This window comes from Mirounga angustirostris, unplaced genomic scaffold (assembly GCF_029215605.1).
Source record: "Mirounga angustirostris isolate CCGP_5_RB_7025 unplaced genomic scaffold, mMirAng1.0.hap1 SCAF_5, whole genome shotgun sequence".
Classification (NCBI taxonomy): domain Eukaryota; kingdom Metazoa; phylum Chordata; class Mammalia; order Carnivora; family Phocidae; genus Mirounga; species Mirounga angustirostris.
Window position 1 is genome coordinate 92312852 of NW_026991713.1, and position 15095 is coordinate 92327946.

General features: G+C 36.2%; 1 protein-coding gene across 2 annotated transcripts in view; it reads left to right on the forward strand.

The window, feature by feature from the left end:
* LRP6 (LDL receptor related protein 6) overlaps positions 1-15095 on the forward strand; it is a 178606-nt gene that overhangs the window by 59558 nt on the left and 103953 nt on the right. For both annotated transcript variants that reach the window (XM_064591557.1, XM_064591556.1), the window contains one exon: positions 6828-7025. In XM_064591557.1, coding sequence (XP_064447627.1) covers positions 6832-7025 — 194 coding nt within the window. In that variant the 5' untranslated portion in view covers positions 6828-6831. The remainder of the gene's footprint in view (positions 1-6827; positions 7026-15095) is intronic.

The following is a 15095-nucleotide window of genomic DNA, read 5'->3' on the forward strand; positions in this document are numbered from 1 at the left end:
CAGACTCTCATGCCATTGCACATTCAAGGAATAGCAAACAGCTTGTAACTGGAGCATAGTAGAAGAATAATGGTATTCATTAAAATAAAATTCTGCCTTTATTTTTTAAGGCAATGCTCTCTGTAGTAATACACACATACAGAATGGCCCAAGAGCAGGTGAGTACAGACCATTACTAAGCATTTGAATGCTGACTGTAAATACATTTGCCATTATATGAGATTGTTTTAGGATAGCAGATACAACAATAAATAAACAAGGACCTGGAATAAAAAGGGGTGGGAAATGTGTAAACAGTCCTAATATTGTATTATTTGAAATGTACAGAGGAGAGTGTGCTTGAGGGTGTCATGAAATGTTCACCAAGGTGTGGTGACATTTGAACTCTTCTGAAGAATTAGGATATTTATGAGAGTATAGAAGGAGGAGAGAGGCATTCCAGACAGTTAATATATCATCATTATTATATTTAGAGGAGCTCAAAATGCATCACCTACGATTTCTTCAGAAAGAGGATTGTAGATAACAGCAATTTGGGAAAATGCATAATTTGGAGATATTGGGGGTTCCAGACGACAGCAATAAAGTGAATATCACAATGAAGTGAGTCAAGGGAACTTTTCCAATGCATATAAAGTTATATTTACACTATCCTCTAGTCTGTTAAGTGTGCAGTAGTGTTATGTCTAAACCCACTGTATATGTACCTTAATTAAAAAATACTTTGTTGCTAAAAAACGCTAATCATCATTTGAACTTTGAGCCAGTCATACTCACTGATCACAGATCACCATAACAAATATAATAATGATCGAAAGTTGAAATGTTGGGAGAATTTCTAAAATGTGACACACAGACAATGAAGTGAGCAGATTCTGTTGGAAGACAGTTCCAGTAGACTTTCTTGATGCAGTGTTGTCACAAACCTTCATTTTGTAAAAAACATGATATCCGCAAAATGTAATCTAACAAAGTATGCCTGTACTATAGCTAGCGATTTCTTTGATAATAGTAGGGAATTAAATTGATTTAGTATGTTGTTTATTCCCAGGTTTATAAGCTTTATCTTCTAGTAGTGGTATACCAATGTTATTTCTGAATTAAATATATTCTTTGTATTATGTCCACTAACTTTTAAAAACGAATCACCTAGACTGGGCATTTAAGGATCATTCTTAGCAATCTAATTTTCTCCGGGATAACCAGTTTATACATGTAGAATTCTGTTATGATGGATATTGTCACAGCAAAGCCATCTCCATGTTCTTTCTTGTCCCTCAATAGAATGTTTTTTATCTGATTACTGTACATTTTCTTTAAAGACAAATCCTCTAAAATGAATGCTTTCACTATCTTATTAATCGTCACTTATTATTAAAATACGATACCAACACAAATAATCAAGTAGAGGGGAAGCGTGGAATTACAGCAGACTTCGTCACAGTTCATTTTTTCTTTGTAGTTCTATCAGGAAACATATCCTTGAAATCTCCAACCTCCTCTTCACATAAAAGCCCAATTTACTTAACCAGTATAAGGTGGAACTGGCTCAGGGATCAGGAAGAGGAAGGATGTATGAATTTTGCATGATACCTTTTCTTTTCACTCTCATTAGAATTTTTTTTCCACTGGTTGTAAAATTTCACCATGTATCTGTCCCATTATGTTCCTAATGACTCTTATACTTTGGGGCTGGTTTGGTTTCATATGCAGCTAAAAAGCATTTTGCAAAAGCAAATTGCAGTTTCTTTTGCCCTATTACTGTAGTCCAACTTTCTTTGACTATTAACATCCTTTTAATTTTATTTACCTTTTCTGTCCTACTTTCCTTTAGTTTTTACACTAGTTTTTCTTTTACTCGATCGACTGGTTCTTTGAGGTGAAGATACTCATTTCATTCTTATCTGAAGTCATCATGTTGCCCCCTAAACTGTCTGTATTTCATATTTTGTTGAATGACACCCCAACATGGACCCATTCACATTTGCCAACTCTTGAGAGCCATCCTACTCTCTCTCGTTTATCTTTCTTCTCCCACACTGATCCATCTTTCAACTTTTGTCTTCATTAGTTCTCACTTGGAATATTTCAGAAGTTTTGTGCTTTAATTTTCTTTCTCTAATTTCTTCCCCCTCTAGCCAGTCCCTCAGTGTTATCACCAGTGACTAAAAGGATAATCTTAACCATTTTACTTTTCTGCTTACAGTCTTAAGTACCTTCTCACCACCTATAGATTATACAGTTCAAATTCTTTGTATAGCAGAATAGGTCCCTTCTGTGGGACTTCTCTTTTTGCCTGGTGTCCCCCATGGCAAATACACCATATGCTGCCGCTCTGTTGATGTTCTTGCTGGTTCTTGAAGTGTCGTGACTTCTGAGGTCTTTTGCATATGCTATGTCTTCTTCCTGGAATGCTGTTTCTCATTTTGGCAACTGCCTAAATAAAAGTATTGTTCTTCTGGTAAGCTTTTACTGACAACTCTTAACATTTACTAGCTTGATTGGGTATCACTTCCTTGTACTCTCATAGCACCCTGTTCATACATCTCATGCTACATTTATCACTCCTTACTTGGGATGCAATTTTCATAGGGGCAATTGTTTTGCCTTGCTTATTTTTGTATTATGTCAAGGATGATGCTTAGCTCCTAATAGGTACTTAGTACATTTTAAAAAATTGAATAATATCTTGGCAATTTATAAAACACTTCTGTGTTTTTCTACTTCCTGTGCCTCATTCCCTTTCTATATTAAATTTGTAATGAGTTTTTAATTTAAATGTTAATCAAATAACATGGAAATTTTAGTACTATAGATAAAATTTATTTTGCATTTTAAATATTTGAACAAATGAAAATATCTGCAAAATTCACTTAAAAATTCTAAACTTTAATCAGATTCTCATCTTAACAGATGTCTCAGTTTCCCTCTTTGTATTTGAAGCCTTCATCCTTGAAGTAACATGACCTGATATATTTTTTTACTGTTAAGTAATGTGAGGGTTATCTATTAGCTTTGATAAGCAGCAGCATGTAAATAATTTTAGTACTAAAATTCTTGTTGAGCTAAATAATTTTGTTAACTTTTTATTTCACCATAAACTAGACACTGGATTCTTATTTATAAGTTTAATGCTTACTTAGGTTAATGACAATTGTGAAACCTATCTAAATTATATTATACAGAATAGACAACACCACTTATTGCTGTATCCATCTTTTTTTTTTTTTTTAAAGATTTTATTTATTTATTTGAGACAGAATGAGAGAGAGAGAGAGAGCACATGAGAGGGGGGAGGGTCAGAGGGAGAAGCAGACTCCCCGCCGAGCAGGGAGCCCGATGCGGGACTCGATCCAGGGACTCCAGGATCATGACCTGAGCCGAAGGCAGTCGCTTAACCGACTGAGCCACTCAGACGCCCCTGCTGTATCCATCTTGATAGTGTGCAAACTGCTGATGTTCAGTGCATATGAGTTCTTCATAATTTATATACAAAGTGTGATAAGTACTATAGCACAGTGAAACATGCTCTAGGAGCACGTAGGAAGGAGTAACTCTGGGCAAGCTAGGAACTTTTGAATTAGCTTTTAAAAGAAGGTACTTTTGGATTAGCTTTTAAAAATCATCTCTTGTTTCTTATTTATGTTTTAGGCAACTTTATTGAGATATAATTTATATGCAGAAATATGCATATTTTTATATTTATAGTTTGATGTTTTGATAAATGTATTTGTCTACCATTACTCCCCCCCACCAAATTTTCCATCACTTCACTCCAGGAAGCTGTCCTAGTCCCTTTCAAGTCAAACTCTGTTTCTGCCCTAGTAACTACTGATCTGATTTCTATCACTATAGATTAGTTTTGCTGAATCTAGAACTTCATATAATAGAGTCATGAAGTAGCTACTCTTTTGAGTCTGGCTTCTTTTGTTCAGCTTAATTTTAAAAATTCATCCTTGTTGAATGTAAGAATAGTTACTTTTTTTTGTATTTCTAAGTAGTATTCCATTGTATAAATATACCAGAGTTTGTATATCATCCTATTAATGGATATTTGTGTTGTTTCTAATTTTTAGCTGTTATGAATAAAGTTTCTGTGAATTTGCATGTGTAGTTGTTGAGTGGATATGTTTTTATTTCTCTTGGATAAATACCTAAAAGTGAAATTGCTGTTTCATAGAGTTAAATGTACATTTAACTTTATAAGAAACTGCCAAACTGTTTTCCAAAGTGATTAAACTAGTGGTGTACGAGAGTTCCAGTTGCTCGTCACCAACACTTAGTATTTTTAGTCTTTTAAATGTCAGCCTTTCTAGTGAGTGTGGAGTTGGTATGTTATTGTGGTTTTATTTATTTTATATTTTATTTTTTGTTACTATAGTTCCAATTTCCTTGATGATTGATGAAATTGAACATCTTTTTATGTGCCATTTGGCTATTCATGTATCTTCTTTTGTGAAGTATCTAGTGTAAAGTCTTGTATTTGTTAAAAAAATTAAAATTTACCTACATTACATTTACACTTTTTGGACCAGTATTGCTTGGGATAATAGCCCTCCCTAATTGTTTGCCATGGAGAGCACTTATTTTTTTTATTTATCTTTTAAAGATTTTATTTATTTATTTGACAGAGAAATAGCATAAGTAAGCAGGGAGGCAGGCAGAGGGAGAGGGAGAAGCAGGCTGGCTCCCTGCTGAGCAGGGAGCCCGACGTGGGGCTCGATCCCAGGACCCTGGGATCATGACCTGAGCCGAAAGCAGCAGCTTAACCAACTGAGCCACCCAGGCGCCCCGAGAGCACTCTTATTTTTGACAACATTCCTGGGCGTATAGATTTTTCCATTACTTCAAATAAAGTCAGCATCCTCTTGCAGGGCCATGTAGCTGCCAGTCTTTAGGGTCTGCCATGTCTGCTCGTGGTAGGGCTTTTGTGCCATAAACCTAGCAGCGTGGATGGTGGTGCGAGTACCTTATGGCTGAATTATCACATTTCCTCCTGAGAGTTCATTTTCTTTAGTAAATGCTTCTCATTTTGTTGTTTATCCTTTGATCATGTTTCAGAGACTTTAATTCTTTTTGACCATCTTTTCCTATTTTTACTTTGGTTTAGAGGAGAGCCTCTGTATATTCTTTTTAGTTTTCCTCTAGTCTTTTTCTACACTGTAGCCAGTTTCTTCTTCCTCAGCTGCCCTACTCCCCCAAACTTCACAAAGCCAGTCATTTCACCTCCAGTCTTAAAAGTCTTCAAGTGTCTTTATGTTGCTCTCGGAATAAAAACCCAAAATTTTAACATGGTCTAAAATTGTCTGGCTTGCTTTTTTATATAGTTTTATCTTGCATAAATCTAACCATTCCCCTGCTCCTCATTCTGGACAGTATCCAGTCATTATCCTCATTTTAGGGAACACTTTGCCTTCTCTTCCTTATAGATCAGGGCTCTGACCTGTCGCATAAGAATTGACTTTGGAATCTGGGGATGTAGGTTTGAATTTCTGCACTTACTAGCTCTGTGACTTTGAGCAATATACTGAGCTGTTTCATCTGAAATACAGTGATGGACAAATAATATTTCATGACACTGCCTAAGTGAGATAATACATGTAAAACCATTAGCACAATGCCTCATGTCTAGGAAGTATGTTATTTCCTACCTGCTATTCTCTTCCCATAATTTCACTGAGTAAGCAGTTTATATGAAATATATATTTGTACAAGTGGAATAATTTTAGTATTACCATTTCACCCAATTTTTTGAGTAAAATTTCTACTTGAATTCCAAATGTGTGTGAACACATTTACCGAGTACATCATATCTAGTTCATAGCACCCTCATTACCTTTTAAAAATGTCTTTAGGGCACCTGGTTGGCTCAGTTGGTTAAACATCCGACTCTTGATCTCAGCTCAGGTTTTGATCTGAGTTATATTTCATGGAACCTACTCCATGAAATATAACATACTAAGAGTTTTACCTTTAACAAGGAAAATTTTGTTTTTACCTCTGGTATGAGACTATTAATAATAGACTTCCATTTTTTTTACTTTGAAAAAAATTTTAAACTTGTAGAATAGAAGCAAAAATGGTACTATGAAATCCTATATACCCTAACTTGTGATCATATTTAGGAAATTAACATCAGTACACAGCTGTTATATAATTTGACAGTCCCTCAGATTTGCCAGGTTTCCCACTAATGTCTTCATAGCATTTCCCTCAACTGATCAGTCCAGAATCATGCACTTTATAGTTGCCATGTCTCTTTATTCCTCTCTAATCTAGATTGTTTCTCAGCCATCCTTTGACTTTTGTGACACTGATATTTTCAAAGACCAGTTGTTTTCTAGAAGGTTCCTCAATTTGGTTTTCTCCCTTTCCTCATAATTTTGTTCAGGTTATACATTTTTTGGCAGGAATACTATATAAGAGAATCTGCATGAAAGATGGTTTGTTCTTGCCCAGTGCACCACATACATGATACCAGTTTGGTCCCTCTCTCATTGATGATGTTAACTTAGATGATGTGCTTATACCATTTTCCCTTTTGTCCTTAATAAATAATCTGTGGGGAGATACATTGAGACAGTGTAAATACCCTTTTTCTCAGTAAACTTTGATCACATAGTTTTTTGCTTGCTGGATGATGCTTGCCTAAATCAGTTATTACCGTGGTGGTGACAAAAAGGTAGATTATTAAAATTTTGATAATTTCTAAGGGTTTCAGTTTTAGTGTTCCTGAGAGAGCATTCCTTGTCTAATCGTGATAATTATAAAATACTTGGCTGTTAACCTGCTTATATCATGGGTTTATTTGTTTATATGGTTTTTAGGTTCATGTATTGGACAGACTGGGGAGAAGTACCAAAGATAGAACGTGCTGGAATGGATGGTTCAAGTCGCTTCATTATAATAAACACTGAAATTTACTGGCCAAATGGACTGACTTTGGATTATGAGGAACAGAAGCTTTATTGGGCAGATGCAAAACTCAATTTCATCCACAAATCAAATCTGGATGGAACAAATAGGTAAGCTGGCCTCATAAATTTAATTTTAAATTTTAAGTAAACATCATGGTGTTTTGATATCATAATCAAATTATAAAGCCTAACTTTATTAAGAAGAAATTAATGTATTTTTGGCTGAATGTCAAAGAGGAAGAAGAGTAGACTTTTAGTTTGCTCTTAAAAGAAGGTAACTACATTTTCATCTATCTTGGTAGGATTTAGAATTTACAGACTGTATTTTCTTTTTCTTTACTCTGAGCTACTTTAGTTCTTTAGTGATTCTTAAACAGGGATTGTATTTCTGCTCTCTCCCAGAGTGTGGGAAATTTTGGTTAATGAGGCGTGGGAGTGCTGCTGACATTTTAGCTTTAGTTTATGGGGGGCCAGAGATGCTAAACATCCTGCAGTGTGCTGGACACCTAGCACAACATTCATTATACTCAGAATTATCCATAGAGCCCCCAGGTGCTGCTCAGGGAAGCTCATTTGATACATCTCTAGACTAGGAGAGGGCCAGATAGTAAATATTTTAGGCTTTGTGGGTCATAAGATCTCTGTTGCAACTACTTAACCTCTGCTGTTGAGGTGTGAAAGCAGCTGCAGATAGTACATAAGGGAAGGGGCAGAGCTGTGTTTTAGTAAAACTTTATTTACAAAACATATGAAAAGTCAGTGGGCCATAGTTTGCTGACCTCAGGACTAGGAAAAAATCTGAATGCATGCTACACGCCAACATTCAAGGAAGACAAAGTTATAATACATAAACATGGAATTTCTAGTCAGATCATGTTGAGAATTTTAAGGGCACTATCTATATATGTTCTTGTGTTTGATTATTTTGGTTTCTGGTGGTCTCATTCTTAAGGTCTCAGCAGAATTAGAGTCTTAGGTAGTTGAAGGAATTTTTTCCAAGTGTAAACATTTGTGAATTATCTGAACTGTGAATCAGGAAGCATTTAGAAGTATTGAAAATTATGAGTTAAAGCATTTATTAAAATAAAGTTTTTGTAATTATGGAGTTGGAGTATTTTTTTTGCCTTGTTTTAAAAAAGAATGAAAAGACAACAAGAAGGTTTAAAAATAAGTAGAAATAAGTCAAGAGAAGTAATAAATATATGATGAATATAAAACATAATTGCTTTATTTGAACTTCAAATTTGGCTTTAAGAGGGATGGTAGGAAGTAAATCTGGCCATACCATTGTTTTTTTTACTTCCTTGGAATACTCACACAAAAACTAATGAAACTAGATAGCAAATCCAAAAACATACCATAAAACTAACCTCAGGCATCCAGAAATAAAAGCAGATAAGAGCAGACCACTAACAGCTATAAGACCTCCCTAGTATTACTGTTTGTGCAAGGGTAAGCAGAGAGAGTTGAGTGGGGCGTTTCATAGAACTTAAAAACAGGAGACCTCCAAAATAGCCTCAACTATTTACTAGACAATGTGGTGGACTATATTAAGAGCAGCAGCTGAAATGAGGTGGAGGGGGGGCGGGGGGGCGGGGGGGCGGCGGTTTGCCCACTCCAGTATCAGCCAAGTACAGTGTGTTCATTGTAAAGACAGGATAGAACAATTTGGCTCCAAAGAATTCTTGAAATGAAGCTGCTAGAAATCTCTACCAGCACAGGGTACTGCACTGAAGGGAAACAAAATTGAATACCATAGTAACATCAAAATTGAGCAGAACAGGGAAAATTAGAGGATCAAAAGAGGAAGAAAAGCGAAGGTTCAGATAACAGCTGGGAGTTCTCAGAAAGGAAACTACCATATTGTTTAACATTACATGAAAACAACAGAAGAGTGAATTCTGTAAAGTTGGAAAAACTACCTTGAACAACACCTTCTTCTAAAAATTCAGGAAAACTAATTATCCATAAACATGAGACACACAGCAGTATCAAGGTAAAAATCCCATTTAAGGTTATTATAAAGAAGATCTTACATTTGTAACAGTATTTTAAGCTAATAACAACTTTGCATCTTAAGCTTTATAGTTTTTACTCTCCCTCCTACATTTAATGTTTCTGATGTCACAGTTTACATCTTTTCACCTTGTTTCTCCATTAATACATTATAGTTATTTTTACTATAATTTTTTAACCTTCATACTAGATTTGTAAGTGATTTACCCACCAGTATTACAAAATTAGAGTATTCTGAATTTAACCATATATTTACCTTTTTATGAGTAAGATTTATACTTTCATGTTTTCTTGTTAGTAATTAGCATGCTTTTGTTTCAGCTTGGGGAAGTCCTCTTAACAATTCTTATAAGGCTGATCTAGTAGTGATTAACTCCTTCAGCTTTTCCTTGTCTCAAATTCTTTATTTCTCTTTCCGTTCAGACAGCTTTGCTGGGTAGAGTATTCTTGGTTGGCAGTTGCCACCCTCCCACCTTGGCACTTTGAATATATTTTGCCACCCCCCTTCTGGCCTCCAAAATTCCTGCTGAAAAATATACTGATGGTCTTACAGGGATTCAGTTGTGTGAAACAAGTTCTATTTCTCCTGTTGCTTTTAAGATACTCTTTTTTGTCTTTAACTTTTGATATTTGAGTTATAGTGTGTCTTGATATGGGTTTTTTGGGGATTCATCTTATTTGAAAGTTTATGGGTTATATCTGGATGTCTAATTCTTTCCCTAGGTTAGGGCAGTTTTGGGACATTTTCTTTCAGTAAACTTTCAGTCCCTTTCGCTTTATCCTCTTTCTCTGGGACCCTTATCATGTGAGTGGTGGTCTACTTGATGGTCTCCTAAAAGTCCCTTAAGGTATCTTCATATTTATTCTTTTTTCTTTCTGCTTCTTTGGATGACTTCTATTGCCCAGTCTTTGAATTTGCTGATACTTTCTTCTACTTAATCTAGTCTGTTGAACCTCTCTATTGAATTTTTCAGTTCGGTTTGTGTTCTTTCCCTCTTTGATTTTTTTGGTGCTTTCCTATATCTTCTGTCTCTTTATTGAAATTCTCACTTTGTTCATGCATTGTTCTGCTCACCTTGGTGAGCATCTTTATGACTGTTATTTTGAACTCTTTATCAAGTATCTTTGTTTCATTAAGGTCTGTTTCTGAAGTTTTATCTTGCTCTTTTGTTTGGAACATGTTCTTTTGTTTCTTCATTTTTCTTGACTCTTTTTGTTGGTTTCTATGCATTAGATAAAAAAGCTCCTTTCCCAGTCTTGATGGAATGGTATTCTGTAGGAGATGAACCTTATTAACAGCCTGGCCTGAGTGGTTGGTTATCTCTCAAATTTTTGTGATTGCCCAAACTGCCTTTATTCTTAGTGGCTCCCAGTAGTTGAGGGTGTGCCAAGATTTGTCAAGTGTTCCAAAGGGGAGGCTCACAGCACCTAGATGTAGGTTGATTGGAAGCTGGATCCCCCATGCAGTAACTGGGAAAGTATATAGTTAGGGGCCTTCCAGGGAGAGACTTGGAGATGGACGTTTTTGCCTGCTCCCTCTGCACTGGACCCAGGTATATAGCCACTGAAGAGGTTGCTATTTTACCATTTTTAAGAACTACTTCATTGCTACAGTCCTGTGCAAATTATGAATGCAAGCCCCATTGGCTTTCAGAGACAGGTGATCCAGGACCCTTCCTTTGGGTGGCATTTGTAAAAGCTGGGGCATCAGATGTGCGTATAAGCTGATTGTGTGGAGATACTGGAGATTTGGATTAGGCTAGAGAGAAAAGGTGGAGGTGGTATCTGCAGACTTCCCTGGTCTCCTGGGAGGGTTGCTGTCAGCCCCTGGATGTCTGCTAAATTAGAAACCTGACCTCAGGCTTCTTTCAGGGAAATAGATTTCCTACAGGAGAATATTGGGACATGGGTGTTTCTGATTGTTTCCTCTGCACTGAACCCTGCTGGGATCAATGTCTTATGTAAGCCTCCTGGTAATAACCAAAAGCAAAAAATCAGTATATATAGAAAAGATTAATAGGAATCTAAGCATACTACTACAGAAATTCAAATCACAAAGAGAGCAAGAGAAGAACAAAGGAACAAATAGAATACAAAACAGCCAGAAAACAATGAACTAAATGACAGTATTAGGTCTATACCTATCAATAACTATATAGAAATGGACTAAATTCTTTTATTTATTTATTTGACAGAGAGAGACACAGCGAGAGAGGGAACACAAGCAGGGGGAGTGGGAGAGGGAGAAGTAGGCTTCCTGCTGAGCAGGGAGCCCGATGCAGGGCTCGATCCCAGGACCCTGGGATCGTGACCTGAGCCGAAGGCAGACGCTTAATGACTGAGCCACCCAGGCGCCCCCGGACTAAATTCTTTAATGAAAACATGTTGAGTGGCTGAATGGGTAAAAACACAAGACCACTTTAAGAGAACACACACTCTGAAAGTGAGGGGATGAAAAGATATAGTACATGTGAATGGAAACCAAAAGGAAGCAGGGATAGCTATACTGCTATCACACAGAATAGACTTTAAGCCACAGACTGTAACAAGAGACAAAGAAGGTTTATTACATAACGATAATGGGGATAGTCCAATAAGAAGACATAACTTTGTAAATATTCATACACTCAACATCATAGTGCCTAAATGACGTAAAGTCAATATTAACAGATTTGAAGAGAGAAATAGAAAGCAGTGCAACAATAGTAGGGGGCTTCAATATCCCGCTTTAAACAACAAGTAGATCACCTAGGCAGAAAATCAATAAGGAAACATTGGCCTTAAATTACCTGCTAGGCCAGGTGGACTTAAGGGACATTTAAAAACACTCCATCTAGTAGTACCAGAATACACATTTTTCTCAAGTGCATATGAAACATTCTCCAATATAGGTCATATGTTAGTCCACAAACAAGTCTTAATAAATTTAAGAAGGTTGAAATCATATCCGGTGTTTTTTCTGACCACAGTGGTATGAAAGTAGAAATCTGTTACATGAAGAAAAGTGGGAAATTATCACCTCATACCTGTTAGAATGGCTGGTATGAAAAAGACAAGAAATAAGTGTTGGCAGGGATGTGGAGAAAAGGGAACTCTTGTGCCCTGTTGGTGGGAATGCAAACTGGCACAGCCACTATGGAAAACAGTATGGAGGTTCCTCAAAAGGGGAAAAAAAAAAAAAAAAAAAGAACTACCATGTGATCTAGCAATTCCACTTCCGGGTATTTATCTGAAGAAAACAGAAACACTAACTTAAAAATATATATGCACCCCCGTGTTCTTTGCAGCATTATTTATAATAGCCAAGATATGGAAACAACCTGTGTCCTTTGATGGATGAATGGATGAAGAAAATGTTTGAATTCCAAAAAAGAATATTATTCAGGAATAAGAAAGAATGAAATCTTACCATCTGAAAGAACATGGATGGACCTTGAGGGCATTATGCTAAGTGAAAGAAGTTAGAGAAAGACAAATACTGAACTCATTTGTATGTAGAATCTAAAAAAAACTGAAAAAAACAAAAGAAAACAAAACAAAAAACCACCAAGCTCATAGATACAGAGAACAGATTGGTGGTTGCCAGAGGCAGGGAGTGGGGCATGGTCAAAGGATGGATGAAAGGAGTCAAAAGAAAAAGGTCCAGACTTTAATTATAAAATAAATAAGTCCAGGGTATATAATGTACAGCATGGCAACTATAGTTACTAATACTATACTGCATACTTGAAAGTTATTAAGAGTAAATGTTAAATGTTCTCCTTATAAGAAAAATACTCTGTAACTACGTATGGTGATGGATGTTAACTAGACTTATTGTAGTGATCATTTTAAAATATATACAAATATCAAATGCTTATATTGTACACCTGAAACAAACATAATATATATTATTCCTTAATTTAGAAAAAAGAAAATCGGAAAATTTACAAATATATGGTGATTAAACAAGATCTTCCTGAACAATGTGTGGGTCAAGGAAGAAATCAAAAGGGAAATAAAGAAATGTCTGAGACAAATGAAAATGGGAATGTAATATTCCAAAACATATAGGATACAACAAAAGCAGTTCTAAGAAGGAAGCTCCTAGCAATAAATGACTACATTAAGAAACAAAGTATCTCAAACAACCTAAATTTATACTGCAAAGAACTAGATAAAGAAGAAGAAACTAAGCCCAGAGTTGCCAGAAGGAAGGAAATACCAAAGAATCAGAGTGGAAATTCATGAAATAGAGACTATAAAGACAATAGAAAAGATCTGTCTGATCAAGAGGTCTTTTTGAGGAGTGGAACAAAATAGACAAACCTTTAGCTAGACAAGAAAAAAAGACAAAATCAGAAGTGAAAGAGAAGACATTACAGCTGATACCACACAAATACAAAGGATCAGAAGAGACTACTACTATGAACAAGTATACACCAACAAATCAAACAACCTAGAAGAAATGAATAAATTCCTAGAAACATACAGCCTCATGATTAAGAAAAGTGGGAAATTATCACCTCATACCTGTTAGAATGGCTGGTATGAAAAAGACAAGAAATAAGTGTTGGCAGGGATGTGGAGAAAAGGGAACTCTTGTGCCCTGTTGGTGGGAATGCAAACTGGCACAGCCACTGTGGAAAACAGTATGGAGGTTCCTCAAAAGGGGAAAAAAAAAAAAACAAACTACCATGTGATCTAGCAATTCAGAAGAAACAGAATCATGAAGAACATGAAGAAACAGAAAATCTGAATGGAGGGGTGCCTGGGTGGCTCAGTCGTTAAGCATCTGCCTTCGGCTCAGGTCATGATCCCAGAGTCCTGGGATCGAGCCCCGCATAGGGCTCCCTGCTTTGCGGGAAGCCTGCTTCTCCCTCTCCCACTCCCCCTGCTTGTGTTCCTTCTCGTTGTGTCTCTCTCTGTCAAATAAATAAATAAAATCTTTAAAAAAAAAATCTGAATGGACCAATTACTTGTAAGGAGATTGAATTAGTAATCAAAAATCTTCAACAAACAAAAGTCTAGGACCAGACTGTTTCACTGGTGAACTCTACCAAACACTTGAAGAAGAATTAATACCCATCCTTCTTAAAATCTTACACAAAACAGAAGAGGGGGGACCTCTTACTCATTTTATGAGGCTATTATATTACCCTGATAGCAAAACCAGACAAGGAACCTATAAGAAAGAAAAATTACAACATGTATCATATGACCTCACTGGTATGAGGAATTCTTAAGCTCAGGAAACAAACTGAGGGTTGCTGGCATGGTAGGGGTTGGGAGGGATGGGGTGGCTGCGTGATAGACATTGGGGAGCATATGTGCTATGGTGAGCACTGTGAATCGTGCAAGACTGTTGAATCACAGATCTGTACCTCTGAAACAAATAATACAATATATATTAAAAAAAAAAAGAAGATAGCAAGAGGGGAAGAATGAAGGGGGGGGAATTGGAGGGGGAGATGAACCGTGAGAGACAGTGGACTCTGAGGAACAAACTGGGGGTTCTAGAGGGGAGGGGCGTGGGAGGATGGGTTAGCCTGGTGATGGGTATTAAGGAGGGCACGTTCTGCATGGAGCACTGGGTGTTATACACAAACAATGAATCATGGAACACTACATCAAAAACTAATGACGTAATGTATGGTGATTAACATAACAGTAAAAAATTTTTTAAAAAAAGAAAAAATTACAGGCCAGTCTTCCTAATGAATATAGATGCATAAATCCTTAACAAATACTAGCAAACCAAATTCAATAGTGCATTAAAAGGATCATACACCATGATCAAGGGCATATATTCCATTGACAAAATTCAGTATTCATTCATGTTAAAAGTCTCAACAAAATGAGTATAGAGGTAACGTACCTTAACATAATAAAAACTATATATGACAGACCCACAGCTAATACTATACTCAAAAGTGAGAAGCTGAAAGCTTTTTTTTCTAAGATCCAAACTAGATAAGGATGCTCACTCACTCTTGCAGTTATTCAGCTTAGTACTGATGGTCTTAGTGCACTTAGGCAGGAAAAAGAAATAAAACAGCATCCATAAATGAAAGGATTAAGTAAAACTGTCTGTATTTGCAGTTACATGTTATGTTATATGATGTTATATATAGATAATTATAAAACCACCACAAAACTATTAAAATTAATAAATTCAGTAGA